Source organism: Manis pentadactyla, chromosome 9 (genome assembly GCF_030020395.1).
Source record: "Manis pentadactyla isolate mManPen7 chromosome 9, mManPen7.hap1, whole genome shotgun sequence".
Taxonomy (NCBI): domain Eukaryota; kingdom Metazoa; phylum Chordata; class Mammalia; order Pholidota; family Manidae; genus Manis; species Manis pentadactyla.
In genome coordinates this window covers 103,415,652-103,440,123 of record NC_080027.1, presented here as the reverse complement: position 1 = coordinate 103,440,123, position 24,472 = coordinate 103,415,652, and the positions used below count along the sequence as shown (strand labels likewise).

Genomic DNA, 24,472 nt, shown 5'->3' with positions numbered 1-24,472 from the left:
ACAACCATCAGCTGCAACTAGGAATATAAATTTTCCCCTCAGTAGTTTGTTTGCCATTAAGTGGAGCTTCAGAAAGCTTGACCAGCAACAGCTGGAGGTATGTGAATAACACTGAAAATTTTTTAGTATCTTTTTTGGGCTGCTATTCTCATTTACACATAGTTTCCAATGTTTCAGATGAAATGATTTTTTACAGGAGGGGCAAGGAAGAGGAGAGATAAAGGCCTAATAGTGAAATAAGTAAATTCTCCAGGGTATTAATTAGACTTGGTTATTTGCCAGTTAAATGCTAAATGGGTACATGAGTTGGTGAAATGAGAATATGAGTAAATAAGTAATTACACTGTAATGATACTTTATGCTCCCCAGAGGAGAGGGTACCGGCATCTGAAAGAGCTGTGGTTGAAGTAGTTGGAATACTAAACCTTCAGGATTCAATGCCCAACCTGTTTTAAACACCTAAGACATTTAAATTCATTTTTATTGCTACCTAAAAAAAATTCTAATTATTTTCAGTGAGCAGAAACAAGGGCACAGAAACACCATATCTATTTTCTTGTCTAAATCAGATTCCCCAACACAAACTCTGAAGCACACTTTAAATATAATCTTAATATGAATTCAAATAGATAAAAAAATCAAAGAAATGTGGATCTCATTGTAAAGAGTTGTGGTAAAATTACTTACTACCACTGTTTCCAAAGAGTAAAGACAAGTTCTAACTTTATTTGTCAATCATACCAATTAGATAAAAGATAATTGGCAAACTGTAGAAAGGTATATGAAATATGAAAATTCCCACTTAAGAGCATAGCCATTAGTCTTTCTATGTCTTTAAAAGACTGCTGAGAGTGAAATAACTATGGGGGAAAAGTACTTAAAACTGGAAGGGAGATAAACTCCTAGTAGAAATAGCAGTTCTGCAATGTTCTTTTCATTGTTAATGCTTCATGGAAAGCTCTGAGGACACTGTAACAAGTTTGGAATATGCATACAAGGGCAAAATGCTTTATTCCTATGACTTATTATTTCTTTTTCTAAAAAAAGAGACAACCACATAAAAATCTATTTTTATATCCATTTATCTCATTTTTCTTTGGGGAAGGAGAATTTAATGATTTATATAGATTAGTTCATTATACAATAACCAGGTTTACCCATCAAGTTAATTTTTTAAATGTCTATATGGCTTTCTCCTTAATAAACTGAAAGAAAATGACTGTCATAAGTAGGTATAATGGTAGAATGATGGCAGAAGTAAATAAAGGAGATAAATGCATTTTAGCTGAATAGCCAGTAAAGCTGCACTTCCTAATGTGGAGGGTGCCTGATACCTGGGCACCTGGAGCTGTTGCCTGTTTTCTCCACTGTTATCAAGAGTTTCAGACATTTACATATCCCCTGCTCATTCTCACAATACATGATTTGTGAGAGGCAAGATTGATTTGTACTAATCACTGTTTTGGGGAAAAACAAAGCAATGCCCCAAATAGGGCACACTGAGGATTATGAATGTTAACAGAAGCCTCAAAGGAAATAAGAGGTAAATGTTTTGATAGAGAAACTACCTCATTATCAATTTGTCAATTATCACATCTTTGTATCCTCTAACTTAATAAACATTTCTCCAGAAGAAGATCTTGATACTTTTTTTATCTTTATTTTTTCATTTCAACAATTTTTTATTAAGGTATCACTGATATAGACTCTTAGGAAGGTTTCACATGAGCAACATTGTGGTTACTATTTTCACTCATATTATCAAGTCCCACACACACACCCCATTGCAGTCACTGTCCATCAGTGTAGTAAGATGTTACAGAGTCACTACTTGTCTTCTCTGTGCTATACTGCCTTCCCTGTGAGCCACCTACATTAAGTGTGTTTATCATAATGCCCCCAATAGTGATTCTATAGCATCTTACTAAGCTGATGGACAGTGACTGTAATGGGTTATGTGGTGGGGACTTGATAACAGGGGGGAATGTAGTAACCACATGTTGCTCATGTGAAACCTGAGCATAAGATTGTATGTCAATGATACCTTAATAAAAAAATAATAATAATAACACCCTCCCCCCGCCAAAAAATTCAAAAAATGAACCTTTTCTATGGTGCATAGAAGGACACACTTTAGATCCATGGAGTCAACAAAAGCTTGTGTGGCCTCATTGACAATTCAAAGAAAGCCTCTATTTGGGAGATTACCTTGTTTACACACAGCAACAATAGCCAGAAATAAATAGCAAACTGAATGAAGAAAGTAGAGGTAAATTGCTTTTAATACAAATACTCTTTATAGTTTTGCTCTAGTGTGAAAGTTATTTTCAAATGGTTAAATTCAAATCTATGGTTACAAATATGGAGATCTCAGAGGAGAAAAATCTTAAATTTCTAGATAAACAAATTCACCACATTCCTTTAAAAACATGATTTTTGAGAGGCAAAATCAAATTGTATTAATTCACTCTAGGAGAGTGGGTAATTATCCATCAGAGTATATAGGTAACTGAGCTGGAGCATAGCTTAGGATTTTCTGGGGCAAACAATTTCCATGGCAACATCCTGTTATTGGTGGCTGCCTGTCCAGCATGGGGTAAGATAACAATTTTTGTGTGTGAGAGGAAGATGGCAGGGCGAGACTTTGTTTTTAGCCACTAGAGGCCCTCCTCATTTCCCTAGCTCTTATTGCCTCTGGCTTCTTTACTTCTACAGTGCATTTCAAATCTCTACGATTAGAGTAAAATGGTAGCAACGGTGGCACTGTTATTAGGACAGAGAGAAGCAGTCATAGGAGCTGGCGGCCATGGATGGCAAAACTGGAATGGTTTTGCTGACACTAACCTGAGCGACCAAATGAAAATCTTAAGCACAGGTCAGTATTATCTTCCAATGTCACTAAACGGTCTTTAGAATACAAGTTTTTGAAGAAAAGATGCTTTTATTCCTAGGTAACCACCACCGAGTGATTTAACGTCCTCCCTTACCATTCTACCTGCTTTTGGAGTTCAACAGTTCTCTGTGCCTCTCCGCCGCCCACTTTTCTTGAAGCCTCTCAGTCCCCATCTGCCCTCACTTTTCTTTTTACTAGTGAGACTCCATTATCCATCGTGTCAACCATGTTCCAGTTATGAGCCTCATCTCCCTGACCCTGTGGTGGTGGTGCCACAGTCATGACTACCACTTCCTGAGAAGTGACTGTTAATATTCCAAATTATGTGAGCCAGTTAAGTCATTGGTACCCTGAAATTGGCCATGTTGGGAGCACTTACAGCATGGAACCTGGCAAAAGCCACAAACCAGGTACTCCCTTTCATTTGTCTCTCTTCCCCAAGATCTGGTATATTAATGTACCACTGCTCTGACTTTGAGTGTCTTTCTTTTGCCTCGTGCTGGCAAACCTCAACTCTGGTCAAAACAACTGTCTGCCTTCTTCACATATACATTTGGGTGGCTGAGTTTCTCTAGAGAAACTCACAAAACATTGCAGATTTTTGCCATGATGAATTCATGATCTCCAGCAATATGATTCTTTTGTGTTTTTCCAGTTAGTTCTTCACATCCTCTACAATATCTATCTAAAAGCTTTCCCATATTCTTTAAACCTCTCACTATGCTGTATTCTCTTCATTCTAGAATCTTAATTGTAAACAACAGAAATGGAGTATTTCAATTTCCTCCTCACCAAAATGCACATTCCCTTTATCCCTACCTATTCTTTGCTCATTTCCTCCTGCTGTAAAGGAAGAAAGGTCCGTTCTTTTAAGTCTAATCCCTTCCCTCCTCAAAGGCCTATCTCTGTCAATATAATCTCCTTTGTTTATCAAATCTTCAACTTTTCTCTTTCTATGGACTTTTCCTTCTTATTTGAAAATGGAGTGGTCTAGTCCCTAAATATCAACCCTTGTTAATCTCTGAGCTATAGTCAAGTCACACTGGCTGTCTCCTAGTTTCTTGAAGATACTTTTACTTCCTCCCACCTCACGATGTTTGTACATAATCTTCCTTCAGTCTGGATGCTTTCTAATCTCAGCTCAGAAGCTTTCCCTAAATCACTGGGTCAAAGTCACGTTCCTTTGCTCTTTGCTTACATATATCCTTGTTATATCCCTTGTGAGCACTTATTTCACTTTATAATTACACATTTATTGTGATTATCTAGTGAACATTTCTGCACAACGGTATAAACTTCCTGAATTCAAAGAAGGGAGCATACCTGCTTTTCTTCAACCTTGTAATCCTTGGGTGTACCACAGTACCTGGGATACAGCATGGGCTGAATGAGGAAACTAATTCATTGAGGATTTTAGTATTTAAAGAATCATCTTTCCCATCCTCCAAAAATCCATCTCAGTCTCATGTCTACTTATCTCTCTCTTGACTTACTCTTTGGCTTGCTGGCTGTCTCTTCCATCCCCCATATAAATCTTCCGAGAAGAGTTGTTCTATCTACTCTTTCCATTTTACTCATCTCCCATTTATTCCTCGAATCATTTTATACTTTTATACTTCATCACACCACAGAAATCACTCTCGCTAAGGCCATTAAGCACCACATTAGCGTGAACTATTGCAGAATGCCCACTTCCCATTCCTCAGTACCTTACATGACCTCTGGGTATCATGGACACTTGTTCAACTTTTCCTTCTTGAAAACAACCACCTTTCCCCTTAGTGTTCACACTTCATGCTCTTCTGGGTTTCTCCTGCCTTCAAAGTCTCACTGGCTTCTGTTCCTTAGCCCATCTTTTATGCTAATGCATCTATTCTGAACCCTTCTCTCTGCTCCTCTGTGAGAATTCACCAGCATCCATGGTTTCAATGGTGATGACATCTACTTTTAGCTCAGATCTCACTTTACTATCCACATGCCTACTTGATACTTCTGTGTACTTGGATATGAATTTGTGGCTATTCACCATAAACCTAGCATGGCTGACACTTACCTCATTATCTTCCATCCTTGCAATCTGGTCTCCTTTGTTGGTTCCCTTTTGCAGTGTGATTGTGATCAATTTGCCTAAGTAAGGATCCTGAGTGTCATCACTGGCTCTCTTCCCCTGCCCTAATGCTCACATTTAATCACTATCTGTTGATCTGAGCTCTTGCATATCTCTGGAATCTGTCCATGTCTCCCTGGCCTGTGACAAATACTCTGGTCACTTCTCATCTGGATCAATAGCAACTGTCTCTGAGTTGGTCTGTCACCAATATCTAACCTACTCCTTCCAATCCAATCTCCACATAGCAACCAGAAAGAACCTTCTAAAACATAAATCTGATCATTTCCATCTCCTACTTAAAATACTTCAATGCTTCCCAGCACTCCCAGGATAAAACCCAAATTGCTTAAGATGGCTTACATGGCTCTGTGCCAACTGTCTGACTTCTGCTTTAACCCTCTAGTCTTCTCTCCAACTAATCCCCTCCTTCCCTATTCTGCAGTCACGAACTATGTTTAGGTCTTAGATAACTGCATGTTCTCTTACTTCTGCATATTCTCTGCATGGAACATGCTCCCCGCTGCCTCTAACCCCCTGCAAATCCTTCAGGTCTCATTGTAACTCACTTCCTCTAAGAAGTCCTCTTCATACTTCCTGGCACGCAACAGGCACTCAATAAATGACCTTTCTTTCCTAAATCCATTTTAGTTGAAGTCAGACTTTGCAGTTTTAATTTTGCTCAAATTATTTTACTAATAAAACACAAACTAAATAGGCTGATTTATAATTTAAAACATTCTTTTATGAAGATCTACCAATAGAGTATTTTGAGAAATGAGAAGAACTTTGCTATTAATGAGTTTCATCATAAATGTGACTTTGCAACATTATTCAAAACCAAAATCAACTTTAAAAAAACACAACAGACTTACTAGTCTTTGGAGAGTAATTCTCAGGAAAAGTTTACATGTCCATAGCCCTAAGGTATATAATCGTACTCTAACCTATGCTACAGATGTTTTACTCTTTAATTATAAAGGTTATACATATATGCACTTGAACATATATATAGGTCTCCCATTAATAAATTATTATGCTCTGTAGAAATATCAATTTGTTTGCCAAGTTTAAGGTTGTCACACAGTACAGAGGCTAATTTCTTTGAGCCACTGACTTCCCTTTAAGAATTCAATAAAAGCTATATATATCAGGAAAAACAAAAGGCTCATATGCTTATACAAAGAAATTCAAATTTCTACTGATTTAGAGTTCATGAAACCAATATCCAAGTTTAAGAAACTTTGCAATAGCAAAAAATTTTCACTATTGAATTATGACATTGACAAGAGCTGACATCCTGGAAAAGTGCAAAATAGTCACATATTAAATGATGAAATGACTTTTTAAAGTCAAGTCTGATGGGTCAACATATTTTCTAATTTTAGCCTGTTAGAAACCATAGGAATGAGAGGGTATCAGAATAATTTTAAATCATGTTAATTAAATTAAAAAGAATAAACAACAAAATATATTCCTGATATTTAATATTACACAGGTTTTAGATGAATAAAGTTACTTATCCAATCCAACCTGGCTTATAAATGCATCCTTTTGGTTTACTCACAGAAATAAACCACATACAGAGCTAATAAGCTATTTTTCACCTGCAATTATTGCACCTATTTTAAAACCAATCAGTTCACTGAAATCACTGATCACCCAGTTTCTTAAAAGAAAGAAATTCATTTTCTTGGGTAATTGAACAAGAACATGTCCATTCAAAAAAGACACAGTGAAGAAAAAAGATGGTGGCGTGAGAGGAGAGACAGAGGCTTCCTCCTAAAACTGGATACAATTAGAAAATTTAATTGGTGCAACTAATCCTGAGAGAGCAACAGGAAAGATGATGGCATCAGACTGCACACACCTGGAGAAAAGAGCAGACCTCAGCTAACAGAGTAATGCACCAGAGCTGTGGCTCTGCAGGACCCCAGCCCCTCCCCCACCCCAGCTCAACGGCGGGAGGAAGACAAACAGAGCAGGGAGGGAGCGGAAGGCTTGGGACTGCTGAATACCTAGTTCCAGAGATCTGCTCTGGGAGCACAAACCTACATTTCATGGTGCTTTCATGAGACTCACATGACTACTGGGTTGGAAAGTCAATACAGGCAGAGTTCCTGGGGAGACTGGGATTCCGGCTGCTTGTGGAAAGCAGGGATCCAAATCTGGTTGCTCTGGGACAAAAACTTATACCTGAGTGACCGGCCCACTGGCTCAGGCAGTGGAGACAGGCACAGGAGCCAGGAGGCAGGGAACAGCTCTTTCCTACCCCCAGGCACCAGTACCACTACCCTGCGACCCCCGACATTGCTTCAGGGGCTCAGCAGCTCCAGAATAGAGCTTCTGGACACTAGAGGGTGCCATGTACAAACATGAAATACCAAAGGAACCTTGTCCAGAGTAAAATTGTTAATACAACTCCCAAGAAATATTTAAATGATATGGAACTCGTGACTCTTCCTGAAAGGGAATTCAAAATAAAAATCATCAACATTCTAATGGAGGTACGGAAAGACATCCAAGAACTCAGGAATGAATTCAGGTCAGAGATCCAATTGTTAAAGAACACGATGGAGGGTATTAAAAGCAGGTTGGATACGGTGGAGGAGACAATAAATGAAATAGAAACTAGAGAAGAGGAATACAAAGAAGCTGAGGCACAGAGAGAAAAAAGGATCTCTAAAAATGAAGGAATATTGAGAGAACTGTGTGACCAATCCAAGCGGAACAATATTCACATTATAGGGATACCAGAAGAAGAAGAGAGAGAGAAAGGGATAGAAAGTGTCTCTGAGGAGGTAGTTGCTGAAAACTTCCCCAATCTGGGGAAGGACATAGTCTGTCAGGCCATGGAGATCCACAGATCTCCCAACACAAGGGACCCAAGGAAGACAACAGCAAGACATATAGTAATTAAAATGGGAAAGATCAACGAAGGACAGACTGTTAAAAGCAGCCAGAGGCAGAAATAAGATCACATACAAACGAAAGCCCATCAGGCTAACATCAGACTTCTCAGCAGAAACCTTACAGGCCAGAAGGGAGTGGCATGATGTATTAAATGCCATGAAGCAGAAGGGCCTGGAACCAAGATTACTTTATCCGGCAAGATTGTCATTTAAATTTGAAGGAGGGATTAAACAATTTCCAGATAAGCAAAAGCTAAGAGAGTTTATCTCCCACAAACCATCTCTGCAGTCTATTTTGGAGGGACTGCTATAGATGGAAGTGTTCCTAGGGTTGGATAGGTGTCACCAGAGGTAGTAAAATCACGGTAGGGAGGGTGGAGCAGCTGATTGCGAGGCAAAAGCAAAATTAAATTGACTATCCCCAAAGTCAATCAAGGGATAGACAAAAAGTACAGAATTTGATAACTAATATATAAAGAACGAAGGAGGAAGAAAAAGGAGGAGAAATAGGAAAGAACCTTCAGATTGAGTTTGTAACAGCATACTGAGTTAAGTTAGACTCTTAGATAGTAAGGACAGTATTCTGGGACCTTTGGTAACCATGAATCTAAAGCCTGAAATGGCAATAAGTACATACCTATCGATAATCACCCTAAATGTAAATGGACTAAATGCACCAATCAAAAGACACAGAGTCACTGAATGGATAAAAAAACAAGACCCATCTATATGCTGCTTACAAAAGACTCACCTCAAACCCAAAGACATGCACAGACTAAAAGTCAAGGAATGGAAAAAGATATTTCATGCAAACAATAGGGAGAAAAAAGCAGGTGTTCCAGTACTAGTATCAAACAAAATAGACTTGAAACAAAGAAAGTAACAAGAGATAAAGAAGGACATTACATAATGATAAAGGGCTCAGTCCAACAAGAGGATATAACCATTATAAATATATATGCACCCAACACAGGAGCACCAGCATATGTGAAACAAATACTAACAGAACTAAAGGAGGAAATAGAATGCAATGCATTCATTCTGGGAGACTTCAACACACCACTCACTCCAAAGGACAGATCCACCAGACACAAAATAAGTAAGGACACAGAGGTACTGAACAACACACTAGAACAGATGGACCTAATAGACATCTACAGAACTCTACATCCAAAAGCAACAGGATACACATTCTTCTCAAGTGCACATGGAACATTCTCCACAATAGACCACATACTAGGCCACAAAAAGAGCCTCAGTAAATTCCAAAAGATTGAAATCCTACCAACCAACTTTTCAGACCACAAAGGTATAAAAATAGAAATAAATTGTACCAACAAAGGAAAAAGGCTCACAAACACATGGAGGCTTAACAACATGCTTCTAAATAGTCAATGGATCAACGACCAGATTAAAATGGAGATCCAGCGATATATAGAAATAAATGACAACAACAACACAAAGCCCCAACTTCTGTAGGACACAGCAAAAGCAGTCTTAAGAGGAAAGTATATAGCAACCCAGGCATATTTAAAGAAGGAAGAACAAACCCAAATGAATAGTCTAATGTCACAATTATCAAAATTGGAAAAAGAAGAACAAATGAGGCCTAAAGTCAGCAGAAGGAGGGACATAATAAAGATCAGAGAAGAAATAAACAAAATTGAGATGAATAAAACAATAGAAAAAAATCAATGAAACCAAGAGCTGGTTCTTTGAGAAAATAAACAAAATAGATAAGCCTCTAGCCAGACTTATTAAGAGAAAAAGAGAATCAACACACATCAACAGAATCAGAAATGAGAAAGGAAACATCACGACGGACCCAACAAAAATACAAAGAATTATTAGAGACTGCTATGAAAACCTATATGCTAACAAGCTGGGAAACCTAGAAGAAATGGACAACTTCCTAGAAAAATACAACCTTCCAAAACTGACCAAGGAAGAAACACAAAATCTAAACAAACCAATTACCAGCAAAGAAATTGAAGCGGTAATCAAAAAACTACCCAAGAGCAAAACCCCCGGGCCAGATGGATTTACCTCGGAATTTTATCAGACATACAGAGAAGATATAATACCCATTCTCCTTACAGTTTTCCAAAAAATAGAAGAGGAGGGAATACTCCCAAACTCATTCAATGAAGCCAACATCACCCTAATACCAAAACCAGGCAAAGACCCCACCAAAAAAGAAAATTACAGACCAATATCCCTGATGAACGTAGATGCAAAAATACTCAATAAAATATTAGCAAACCGAATTCAAAAATACATCAAAAGGATCGTACACCACGACCAAGTGGGATTCATCCCAGGGATGCAAGGATGGCACAACATTAGAAAATCCATCAACATCATGCACCACATCAACAAAAAGAAAGACAAAAACCACATGATCATCTCCATAGATGCTGAAAAAGCATTTGACAAAGTTCAACATCCATTCATGATAAAAACTTTCAGCAAAATGGGCATAGAGGGCAAGTACCTCAACATAATAAAGGCCATCTATGATAAACCCACAGCCAACATTATACTGAACACCGAGAAGCTGAAAGCTTTTCCTCTGAGATCGGGAACAAGACAGGGATGCCAACTCTCCCCACTGTTATTCAACATAGTATTGGAGGTCCTAGCCACGGCAATTAGACAAAACAAAGAAATACAAGGAATCCAGATAGGTAAAGAAGAAGTTAAACTGTCACTATTTGCAGATGACATGATATTGTACATAAAAAACCCTAAAGACTCCACTCCAAAACTACTAGAACTGATATCGGAATACAGTAAAGTTGTAGGATACAAAATTAACACACAGAAATCTGTGGCTTTCCTATACACTAACAATGAGCCAATAGAAAGAGAAATCAGGAAAACAACTCCATTCACAATTGCATCAAAAAGAATAAAATAACCAGGAATAAACCTAACCAAAGAAGTGAAAGACCTATACCCTGAAAACTATAAGACACTCTTAAGAGAAATTACAGAGGACACTAACAAACGGAAACTCATCCCATACTCTTGGCTAGGAAGAATTAATATTGTCAAAATGGCCATCGTGCCCAAAGCAATATACAGATTCAATGCAATCCCTATCAAATTACCAACAACATTCTTCAATGAACTGGAACAAATAGTTCAAAAATTTTTATGGAAACACCGAAGACTCCGAATAGCCAAAGCAATACTGAGAAAGAAGAATGCAGTGGCGGGGATCTCACTCCCCAACTTCAAGCTCTACTACAAAGCCATGGTAATCAAGACAATTTGGTTCTGGCACAAGAACAGAGCCACAGACCAGTGGAACAGATTAGAGACTCCAGACATTAACTCAAACATATATGGTCAATTAATATTTGATAAAGGAGCCATGGACATACAATGGGGAAATGACAGTCTCTTCAACAGATGGTGCTGGCAAAACTGGACAGCTACATGTAAGAGAATGAAACTGGATCACTGTCTAACCCCATACACAAACGTAAATTCAAAATGGATCAAAGACCTGAATGTAAGTCATGAAACCATAAAACTTTTAGAAAAAAACATAGGCAAAAATCTCTTGGACATAAACATGAGTGACTTCTTCATGAATATATCTCCCTGGGCAAGGAAAACAAAAGCAAAAATGAACAAGTGGGACTATATCAAGCTGAAAAGCTTCTGTACAGCAAAAGACACCATCAATAGAACAAAAAGGAACCCTACAGTATGGGAGAATATATTCGTAAATGACAGATCCAATAAAGGCTTGACATCCAAAATATATAAAGAGCTCATGCACCTCAACAAACAAAAAGCAAATAATCCAATTAAGAAATGGGCAGAGGAGCTGAATAGACAGTTCTCCAAAGAAGAAATTCAGATGGCCAACAGACACATGAAAAGATGCTCCATATCGCTAGTTATCAGAGAAATGCAAATTGAAACCACAGTGAGATATTACCTCACACCAGTAAGGATGGCTATCATCCAAAAGACAAACAACAACAAATGTTAGCGAGGTTGTGAGAAAGGGGAACCCTCCTACGCTGCTGGTGGGAATGTAAATTAGTTCAACCATTGTGGAAAGCAATATGGAGGTTCCTCAAAATGCTCAAAATAGACTTACCATTTGACCCAGGAATTCCACTTCTAGGAATTTACCCTAAGGATGCAGCACTCAAGGTTGAAAAAGACAGATGCACCCCTATGTTTATCGCAGCACTATTTACAATAGCCAAGAATTGGAAGCAACCTAAGTGTCCATCAGCAGATGAATGGTTAAAGAAGATGTGGTACATATACACAATGGATTATTATTCAGCCATAAGAAGAAAACAAATCCTACCATTTGCAAGAACATGGCTGGAGCTAGAGGGTATTATGCTCAGTGAAATAAGCCAAGCGGAGAAAGACAAGTACCAAATGATTTCACTCATCTGTGGAGTATAAGAACAAAGGAAAAACTGAAGGAACAAAACAGCAGCAGAATCACAGAACCCAAGAATGGACTAACAGTTACCAAAGGGAAAGAGACTGGGGAGAATGGGAGGGTAGGGAGGGATAAGGGTGGGGAAGAAGAAAGGGGGTATTATGATTAGCATGTATAATGTGGGGGGTGGGGGAAAGGGGAGGGCTTTGCAACACAGAGAAGACAAGTAGTGATTCTACAACATCTTACTATGCTGATGGACAGTGACTGTAATGGGCTTTGTGGGGGGGACTTGGGGTAGGGAAGAGCCTAGTAAACATAATGTTCTTCATGTAATTATAGATTAATGATAACATAATAAAAAAAAAAAAAGACACAGTGATGCAGGAATACTAAGTTCAAAAATAATTCATATCCAAAAACACTTTATATTATTTTTGACAGAAATTCTATCTTTAATTTTAAACAGGTTATAAGATAAATTATGACTTCCACTTTCTTGTCTACTACATGCCTGCAGCCACATTTGTCTGTGAGTGCTCTAACACACGGCCTTAGTCTGTAAGCCCATTATTTCCTAAAATTCTCAGGTGCCAGCACAACTGCTGTAATTATGACATGATGACTCACATCTCTACCACACTCCCACTTCCATTACTCAGTGTAACACCTCATCCTCCACAGCCCCTCCCGGGTTGCAGTATACAGGAATGGGGAAGAGGGAAGTGGTGAGAACAGTGGAATAGGCCTTCAGTGTTTTTTCAAAACTGCAAGCCGCTGTGAAACTGATTTAGTGGGTTGTGACCAGCTTTTCGGTTTGAAGATATTCTAGGGGGAAGGGGAGAAGCTTAAAATGAATAGAAACGACTTAAATGAATACAATGAAATAAAATTAATTTAAAATAGAATGCAATATAGTAGAAGAGAAGATATCAGAGTACTATACATTGTAAGGATAAGTATCTCTTCAGATATATATGTGTGTATTTATGGTCAAGGTCTTGATATAAAAGCTATTTTTAAATGTGGGTCTCAGTTTAAAAACAATCTTAAACCTTTAGATTGGAGACCTATGTTCTAGTCTCAGCACAGCCTCCAAATACTGTCTTGCTTATATCTTCCTTCTCAATTTCACCTCACATCTGCCTCATAATCATGTTATAAATTAAAATGGTGTCCTGAAACAAAATCAATAAATAAAAACCTGTCATATTTCTATGCACTAATAATGAACTATCAGAGAGAGAAATTAAGAAAACAATCCCATTTACAATTGCATCTAAAGGAATATATATAAAATATCTGGGAATAAATTTAACTGAAAAGGCTTAAGATACATACACTGAAAACTATGACATTAATAAAAGAAACTGAAGATACAAATAAATGGGAAGATATTCTATGCTCATGGGAAGAATTAATATTCTCAAAATTTCCATACTACCTACAGCACTATACAGATTCAATGCAAACTCTGCCAAATTTTCAATGGCAATTTTCAAAGAAATAGAACAAATAATCCTAAAATGTGTATAGAACCACAAAAATCCTATATAGCCAAAAAAATCTTGAGAAAGAAGAACAAAGCCAGAGGTATTACCAAATTGGGGCAGGGTGGGGTGAAATGGCTGATGGGGGTCAAAAAGTATAAATTATTAGTTATAAAATAAGTCATGGGGATATAATTTACAGCATGGTGATTATAGTTAATAATACTATATTGCATATTTGAAAGTAGCTAAAAGAGTGGACCATGGAAGCCCTCAGAGCAAGAAAAAATTTACAACCACAAGTATACCTGTTTTACTGTACTTTGCCCTACTGAACTTTGCAGATATTGCATAATTTATAAATTCAATATCTGTGGCAACCCTTCATTGAGTAAGTCTATTGATGCCATTCTTCCCATAGCATTTGTCTCGGTGTCACAGTTGGTAATTCTTGCACTATTTCAAACTTTTTCACTACTATTATATTTGTTATGGTGATCTATGACCCCTGATTAAAACTCTCTGAAAGCTCATATGATGGCTAGCATTTTTTAGCAATACAGTATTTTTTAATTAAGGTTTGCATACTGTTTTTTTAGGCATAATGCTATTGCACACTTAGTAGACTACAGTATAGTGGAAACATAACTTTTACATGCACTGGAAAACCAAAATATTCACTTGACTCACTTATTGTGATATTTGCTTTATTGTGACTGTCTGGAACTAAACCCATATTATCTCTAGGATATGCCTGTACATATGGTGATGGATGTTAACTGGGCTTATTGTGGTGATCATTTCGCAATATATACAAATATGAAATCATGATGTTGTATACCTGAAATTTAGTGTTATGTTAATTACACCTTAGTTTTTTTTTTAAGAAAAGGTGTCCAGTGGGTACTGTTTTAAATATCTAAGAAAAAAGTACTCTCTTTAGATAATGCAAAAAAAAAAAAAACCACCAAAACAACTAAAACCAAAAAATAAAACAAAATAACAACCTTATTATTACTTTGAAAAATATATCTATCTGTTCTTGTCCTTTGTACATTCTAGGAACAGCTCATTCAGATCACATTTTGAACTTGCTTTCTAACATTTTATGTTTCTGTGTCTTTCAGATCCCATGTCTCTGGCTTGAAATTGTTACCTCCATCCTCTAAGGAACTTCATAAATTATATTGAGAAAAGAATCTTTCCCTGTAAATTTCAAAAATTTGGATAATTTTCTTGGGATTTGTGTTTCCAATATTTCCATGCTTCTAGATTTCCTTTGTAAATACTTAACTTTCTACCTTATCTGTACCTCTTAACTCCATATTCCTTTATTCTTAGAAATTAATGTTCTATTTTAATAGACTCCTACAGCATTGCTCCAGTTTACAGTACTTTTCTCTGACAGCTCTGGAACAATGAGCTGGCTGAAACCTACCTTTCAAACTTACTACCCACAAAATTCAGTCAAAGCCATCATGACCACTGGAATATATTTTCAAAGACTACAGATAAATGTGGCTTACACTTGGTCATTTGGCCCAGCCACATAAAATTATCATTTCTGAAGGCCTTAAAAGTTTGCAATTCAGGATGAAGACTTCAGAGGTCTACTTTCTTAAAATCTTTAGAAAATGATCTCTTTTGATATAGAATTCATTTGAAAAACAACATAATTTTTTACTACTCAGTTATTTACTTTCAGCCTTGAATTCTACTTTTTAACATTTAGAAATCACTTCAAAATTCAAAACAAAAATGCTACACCAAAAAAGTGTTATAGTGGGTATGGTACTTAAATGAAGTCTACGTCAAAGTACAATTTAAGTAATGAGCTTAATAAGTCAACAGCAACTCTGTCTTCTAATCACTCAATCCAAAATCTTTGGAATCATCCTGACTCCTCTTTTCTTCTCACACCCATCTCTAATATATCACGAAATCCTGTTGGTGCTAACCACCCCCATCTCCACTCCATCTCTATCCCCAACATTATCACCCTGGTTCAACTGATCACATTTCAGGATTACTGTAACCTGCCCTGTCTCATCTTCTTACTTCTGCTCTTCCCTTCCTAAGTCTGCCCTCAATGCAGTAGGCGTTGTGAGACTCTAAAACCTGAGACAGATCATCTCACTTTCCCACTCAAAACCCTGTAAGGGCTACCCTCTTCACTCAAAGTAAAACCTAAATCCTTACAGAGGCTTACATTTTCTGGTTTCTTGTGAGCTCTCTAAGTTTCCTCTCCTATTGCTTTCATTTTCATTCCCTTCACCCCAACTATATTGGCCTTTTTGCTGTCCTCAAACCCACCAAGCATGAGCCCGCCTCAGGGTCTCTGAACAAGCTATTGCCTCTGCTGGATTGCTCTTCCCCTAGACATCTCTCCTTCACCTCCTCAATGAGGTCTATTCTACCTAAGAATAACTGTAACTTTCCCTCTCCCCACCAATCCAATCTTGTTTGTTTTGCCCTACTTTTTTCTTCACAGCTATTTATCACTTTCTAACATATTAAACATACCCCTTATTTAATATGCTAATTGTTTATGGTTTGTCTCCCTCTGCAAGAATGTAAGGTCCATAAGACTTGGGATCTTTGTCTATTCATTCAGAAAGTAAATTTATGTTTATGTTATAGTTAGATAGGAAGATTTCCTAGTATATTCCAGAGGTACAAGAATTGGTTCCAAAATTTTTTTAAATGTGCTCTCTCTGTTGATACCACAACTTTCTGGATAGAGATGTCTATTTCAGATTATTTTATGAAATTCATTTAGTTTTACCAGACATACGATCAGAAGCAATGTATCCACAGTTATGTGGCAGGTGTGGGATGGGAATGGGCATATCAAGACATCGCAGATCCCGTACAGAAAGGAAAGCACTGTCTAGGCAGGCTTTTCTTGCTTTGTCCTAAATAATCTTAAAACAGATGGCAAAAGCTAACTACTAAGTCTGCTGCCATGGAAACCACTATTACAGCAGCTCATCTTAAAGCCACACCTATAAGATAAACGTTTGTCTTTCTATTGTTACAATCTTAACCTGCCAAATTTCACTCTAAGTCTAACTAGAAGGGACAGGTACTCTGCACATACGAACTGACAAAAAAAGTCTGAGAAAGACTAATTAATAATAATACCACCTTAAACATAATCCAAATCCAACATATGGAGAAAGGGTTTTACATAATTTTCCATGTTACTCTGCATTCAAGTTCTGCCTTTATTTTATATTCATGTGTCTTACCTTAATGTTGCAAGCTTGCTCCATCAATCTTCTTGCATTTTCCTCTGCCCTGTATCTCTTTGGAAGCTGAACTCTGAAAAACTTTAAAGCACCTTCAAAATCAGCCTGCAGAAGATCTTCCTTTGAGGTCTATAAAATAATTATGAAGATTCATTAGGACATGCCGGGCTGCATTCAGGACAAATACATTGAAAGAACAATTTCTATTTTCCTGGATGTACTTTTATAGCTAAAATCTAGGTGAGTTGCAAAACTTGGAGGAAGAGATTTATAACCTCTTGACATAAATTGAAGGATGTCACCATAAATCCTAGAAGCAACAGAAGAATTAACAGGCTAATATATTTAACTCTCATTACCTGAAGATTAGAATGGTGGATCCTGGCAATGCTAAGCCAAGTTACATCACTGAGAAAAGAAAAATGGCAGAAAGGAAAACATTTGAACTCTAGGGCTAATGTGTGACTTTAGCTTGCTGTCATTTTAAGGATAGACTAGAAAGCTGGCTGAAGACATAAACAATGCACCAAAGTACACCAGAATTCTGAGATAAACACCCGGTGGGAAGATGGCTCTCCAGCTCATGACAATAGCAGATCAAATGACAAAAATATGAAATTGATACCACAACTTAAAGGATGTTATGAAGATGTAAATGAAGCAAGCCACTCAACTACTGAACTTCTTATGAAAACTGTTTGCAAAATGTACTTATTTAAGAAATAACCACTTAGATATAAATATATGCATGCACAGAAAAAAGATGGAAAGGAATAAAATAAAATGTTTCTTTGGACAGTGGGACAAGATTTTTCTTTATATTTTTCTGTATTTTCTGCTGTAAAGATTTTATAATAAGAAAGATAATAAATATTTTAATAAACAAGTAATATTTGGCAAACACCGTGGTACAAATTACAGATTCAGGCAGACTGGCTACACAGAAGTAAGCCAAAAAGCAATGAGATGTTTTAAGAGTTAGATTTAATTGACAAAGAGTTTATTAATAAAAAAAAACAAAAAATAATGGTTTGAAATCACAGAACTATGCATCAGTTCAAAATATTATTTTACTGACATTCAAATGTAAAGTTGATTAACCAAAGAAGACTGCACTGGAAGAGAATAAGAAGTCAGAAATGCCTGCTAGCTACAGGCCTGACTTGTCATCACCTCCCTGTCCAAGCTCCTGTCATCTCTCAGGTGGGTCCCTGCAGGAATCCCTTAACAGGGCTCCCTGTATCTGCTCTTGCTGCCCGCTACCTACTCTCCTTATAGCTGCCAAATGATACTCTTTCAGATCATGCTGCTCTTCACTGTAAAGGCTCCAGTTTCCACTACACTGTGCTCAGAATAAAACCCAAAATATTTACTAGTGCCCACAAGGCCCTTCACCTTCCCCTCCAACCTCACCTTGAACCACAGTTTCAGGCACACTGTTCTTCAATCTGGTTTTTGTACATACCAAGTTCATTCCTAACTGAAGGCTACTGCCCTTGATTTTCCCTCTGCCTGAAATATTCTTCTCCCAGATCTGCATAAGGATGGCAACTTTCTGTGATGTAGATTTTAGCTCAAATGTAAGATCTGAGTGAGGCCTTTCCTGAGCATTTAAATTCTTCCCTCACATCCTGTCAAGTAATTTTTCACCAAGTCACTTTTTAGTTTTATATTTATTTTCTTCCTAAAGAAAGAAAACTTGTCTCTGTTGTTCACTGCTGTAGCAACAGTGTCAAAACTAATACCCAGAGTATAGGAGGACTCAAAATGTACTGAAGGAAGGAATGAATAAATTCTATTTTCATCTCTCTTTCACCGTGTATAGACATATAATTCTTTTCTCCCCATCTCCCCTCCCCTTTAAACAGAAACATGTAAAATAAAATCATATACCAATTCATATACCAGGCATTTTCAAAAGGAGAATACGTTGGCTCAGCTTTAGAAGAGACAGGTTACATGAACTAGTAACCGGGAAGTAGAGCTAGGCTAACAGTGGCAGTGAAAAATCAAGCTTCAGTATATGACAGACTTATTTCCTCCCTCACAGATACTTAGACATGATAGCAGTAAGTTGTGGAGAGAATGCTTATCATGATTGCATGCTATCAACTCACCTTAACTTGGTTGGAAAAGGCAGTTACTGGAAACAACATCAGTCCAAAAGAGGGCTCCTCCAACTAAAATTTCAACTGCAGATTATTGGGAAAGCATTTAGCTACCAGTTATACCAGACAAACTGCATTCCTACTCTTCCTTTTTCATATGTAATACTGGTTCTGATGACTAACTCTCTGGTAATTAATGGGAAAATTCAAGATGAGCTGCTTATAGAGTTTATAGGGGAACAGGATGAGCAGCTTTCCTCACTACTAAAAAGTTCTCTGAGGGCACTACTTCTATGTCCAGTGCAACTAACCTCTAGTTACCTGGTTAACAGATGCTCCAAAATGGTGGAAAGCAGTCTCTTGTCTACAAACAGCAGTAAGGTTACCTAATTTTCTGGTAATGCCCCAGACTTAATTTCCAGGCTCTGAGTTCATACAGAAGCAGAAAGGTTAGGATGAAAGATGAGTTTTCATACATCCTGTGACATCTGACCTCTGTCCAGGCAGGGATGGCCATGTAGACAGAGAAGCTGTTTGGAGGAGGCTATGGTCTCAAGGGAGGTGCAGCAAGGAGCTCCCCACCTGGGCTCAGGCCAAGTCTCTGGAAACCAGAATTCAGAGCCTGTGACTGTCCTAAGGCACTGTCGGTGTTAATGATGTTCCAGATCATATGGCTTGCCCAACTCACTTAAGTCCAAAAAGAGAGTTCAGACAATCATGGAGCAGGGAGGCTCAAGTAGACAAAAGTGTGGAAATTGTATCATATTCCATCCTCTAACCCAGTCTCTAAAAAGTACAATTAAAAGGCAATTAAAGGTACTCAAACAAGGTTACAAAGGTTGGAATAATTTCATTCTAATTTGAACTCATGGTATTGGGTAAGTCTTCACTATTCTCCTACTTAAAAAATGAGAATATCTTCAACCCTCAAGTATTTGAAAATGAAATAAGATATGAAATAAGAGTGCATTTTGTGAACCTCAAGACTAATATAAGGGATGATGGCTTGGAAAGTTATCTCTGTGTTGCTCAAAGATGCTCAGATACTAATATTTTAGTAGCTAAAAACAGTAGTACCCTGTTGTCACTGACATTTTTAATTCCAAAAAAGCAGTCGGTCTCAGTTGAAAGAATTTATATTCTTCTCAAGGACTGAAATAAAGCTAATTTCATTGGGAATGAAAAAGACATGCCACAAGACAACCCTTGGGGAAAAAAATGAGCCAGTAAGCAAAAAACATATAAACAAAAACCTTGCTTGCCAGTGTTCTAAAAGACAACCTTTAGTCCTATTCAGATAGGTTTTTTTCTCCAATTTTCTCTTTAATATCTTCCATAATCATTAAGTATCACTTCAAATGCCTCCATATGCCATAAGTAGATTATTAGTTTATGGGGCTAAACTCCCATTTACTGACAACTGTATCTGAGAGGTTTTTCCTTCTACAATAGAGAAATAGATAACCCTTGCTTTGCAAAGACTTAGGTGCCTCACTAAGAATTTATCAGAAAATTGGTTGTTTTTTGATACATTTAAAAAATCATAATTTGTATACATATGTGTATTCTACATAGGAAGGTCATACATTTTTTTCACTTACTTAATATATTAATATATCACTTACTTAAATATATTTTTTATATTCACTGCCCCCAAAAAAGGGAAATATTTTTTAAAGGCCTAACAGGTCTCACCACCTAGAGATAAACATAATTAACATAATTAACATTTTGCTCATTGCTTATAGTCCTTTTTTTCTATCCCTACACACATATATTACATACATTTAACAAAGATTGAATCACATCATACGTGTTACTTTAATATATATGCTTCACAAAAGTCAAGAATTTATGTAATAATATTAGTCCAAAATATAAGTGCTGTCTATGAAATTAAAACATGATTTCAATCATAAAAACTAATCAATAATGAGCTGGGTATGGAGATGCTGACTTAATTAATGGTTATAATTAGGTTTATGATTGTATGAATGCTCATCTTCTACCCCGACAGTGAAGTTAACACATGATTTTGTGACAAGACCCAAGCTTTAAAAATGCACCCCTAAAAGGCAGACTAACATTTGAAGAACTAAACCAAGAAGCCAAAAGAGGCTGTACAGGCTCCTGGATATCATTAGTCACCTGTGCTCTCCACACAGAACCTCATTGGGCTAGAAGACTTGCTTGAACCTGGAAAAGCTGTTCTTCATCTGGGAAATTCTTAAGAATTTGTCTATATCACCTTCAGAACAATTGTGAGGTAAGAGTAAAATGATGAAGTGCAATTACTTCCCCAACATTACTTGTTAAGTAATGTTAGCCAGAAGAAAATATAGATAAGAACTAGGGAAATTAGAATAAGCAAAAGCATGTTTTCTTCCTTTGTAAAATAAAGGAAAGAACTCTATCAGCTTTTAAATAAGAATAAGTAATAACTTTTGAAAATTAATGGCTCTACCAGATATAAACCCAAGCATATATGGTCAATTAATATACAATAAAGGAGCCATGGGCACACAATGGGGAAATGAAAGCCTCTTCAAGAACGGGTGTTGGCAGAACTGGACAGCTACATGCAGGAGAATGAAACTGGATTATTGTCTAAGTCCATACACAAAAGTAAACTCAAAATGGATCAAAGATCTGAATGTAAGTCATGAAACCATAAAACTCTTAGAACAAAACATAGGCAAAAATCTCTTGAATATAAACATGAGCAACTTTTTTTCTGAACGCATCTCCTCGGGCAAGAGAAAGAAAAGCAAAAATGAATAAATGGGACATCATGCTAATAAGCTTCTGTACAGCAAAGGACACCATCAGTAGAACAAAAAGGCATCCTACAGTATGGGAGAATATATTCATCAATGATTTTTCTGATAAGGGGTTAACATCCAAAATATATAAAGAACTCACATGCCTCAACACCCAAAAGGCAAATAACCCTATTAAAAAATGGACGGAGGATATGAACAGACAATTCTCCAAAGAAGAAACTCAGATGGCCAACAGGCACATGAAAAGATGCTCCACATCACTAATTATCAAGGAAATTCAAATTAAAAACACAATGAAGTATCACCTCACACCAGTTAGGATGGCCAACATCGAAAAGACTAGGAACAACAAATGCTGGCGAGGATGCGGACAAAGGGGAACCCTCCTACACTGCTGATGGGAATGTAAACTAGTTCAACCATTGTGGAAAGCAATATCGAGGTTCCTCAAAATACTAAGAATAGAAATACCATTTGACCTGGGAATTCCACTCTTAGGAATTAACCCAAAGAAAACAAGTTCTCAGATTCAAAAAGACAATCTGCACCCCTATGTTTATTGCAGCACTATTTACAACAGTCAAGATATGGAAGCAACCTAAGTGTCCCTCAGTGGATGAATGGATAAAGAAGAGGTGATACATATACCCAGTGGAATACTATTCAGCCATGAGAAGAAAAGAAATCCTACCATTTGCAACAACATGGATGGAGCTAGAAGGTATTATGCTCAATGAAATAATGTAAGCTGAAAAAGACAAGAACCAAATGATTTCCTTCATTTGTGGAGTATAACAATGAAGCAAAACTGAAGGAACAAAACAGCAGCAGACTCACAGACTACAAGAAGGGATCAGTGGTTACCAAAGGGGAGGGTTGGGGGAGTGTGGGTGGGAAGGGAAGGAGAAGGGGATTGAGGGGTATTATGATTGGTACACATGGTGTTGGGGGCTCACGAGGAAGCACAGAGAAGACAAGTAGTGACTCTGGGGCATCTTACTACACTGATGGACAATGACTTCAATGGAGGTATAGGGGGGACTTGATAATATGGGTGAATGTAGTAACCACAATGTTTTTCATGTGAAACTTTCATAAAAGTGTATATCAATGACACTTCAATTAAAAAAACATTTTTTAAAAGAAAATTAGTGGTTCTACTAACACTCAAGTTTGCTTCCCAAACTTCCTGTCAAATCCTTTTAAGTGACGATATGAAACGTGTTTACCAACTCTATTTTCCAAGGTAACATTACTTCTTCCTTCATTTGAACAAAATACATAAAAATTACCTGGACAACAAAAATACTGAAACAAATTCTACTTCTAGTTCTTTTCAAGTAGGTAGAAAGAAGCATCCAAAGCAAAAAGGTAAATAGGATGTTAATTGTAAGTAGCCTCCCTACTCACCCCAGGAAAATAAATTAAGAAAATTGCAATTGGAAAGTAGATTTAGGACTTATTTAGACATAAAATTAGATTTTTATCTTTTGGGAGGCACCAGCAGTCTACATGGCAACTTTTACAAGTGGGTGTTTAACTTTCTTTAAAAGTTGTAATCTCCCTTCAATGAGTAATCCTTGCAGCATTTAATACCAGAGATAAAAAAGGAGACATATTTTCTCCTCTGCTCTTCTATTCCCTGCTTAAAATTAATGTTTTAAGAAAGCCTCCAAATTAAAAATAAAGCTAGGATGCAATTTGACAGCCTAAGAAACTTGATGAAAATTCAAATGGCTACTGAAGGGACAGTTGGGGCATTTCCTTCAATACATCAGCCCTGCTCAGCCTGACAGTCCTTTGGATTCACTGTGCACAATGCCAAGGTACCAGTATTGTAACTACATCCAATGTTGATATTCATATATAGTGATCTGGTAAGGACTTCCCATGCCATGTAATGGCAAAAAGGAAAAATCTTGAGGAGGAAAAGGGAGATTTTGAACAGGAGTAAAAGTGTTTCCTCTTTCTGCAAATTTCACATACTTAAGAGGATGTACTCTGGCTATGTGCCACTGCTGATACCACTTTGATTGTGTTTTTCACATTGAAAAATTCAGTGCAAGAGTATCACATTTTAAAGTGATTTTTTTTTTTTTAAAGAAGGCAGGGTGGGTGGAAAAGAACAGTTCTAATATTTGAGTGTTAGCTCTAGATGCTTCTATTTCAAACTTCTCATGATAAATCTTTCTTTAAGGGTCTCTGATAAGGAAGAAATTCTAGGTTTATGTTAGAGGATTATTTGAAAAAAATCTAGGCATGGTTCTCTTTCTCCCCTTCACTATTTTCACCACTAACAGCTTTTTCTTCCTTTAGTTATAGTGTCTAACAGGATATCTGTTCAGCTGAGAAATATTTTTGGAGGTCTCAAAATCATTTGGAAGCACAAATTTTAGAAGAGGGAACCATTACTAAGCTGGTATCTAGAATACGTGTATCTCTTGCTTTGGTATTTTAATTCACTAAAGAAATGTGTGTTTGGTAAGTCTGCACACAGAATTTATG

The 24,472-nt window shown here is 37.1% G+C and overlaps 1 protein-coding gene across 9 annotated transcripts in view; it reads right to left on the bottom strand.

Moving 5' to 3' along the window:
• RABGAP1L (RAB GTPase activating protein 1 like) overlaps nucleotides 1–24,472 on the bottom strand; it is a 738,861-nt gene that overhangs the window by 148,936 nt on the left and 565,453 nt on the right. For 8 of the 9 annotated variants that reach the window (XM_057507896.1, XM_057507900.1, XM_057507898.1 and 5 more), the window contains one exon: nucleotides 17,077–17,205. In XM_057507896.1, the coding sequence (XP_057363879.1) occupies nucleotides 17,077–17,205 (129 nt within the window). Of the gene's footprint in view, nucleotides 1–17,076; nucleotides 17,206–19,193; nucleotides 19,317–24,472 lie in introns of those variants that run through there. The other variant, XM_036918107.2, reaches the window with a different exon arrangement.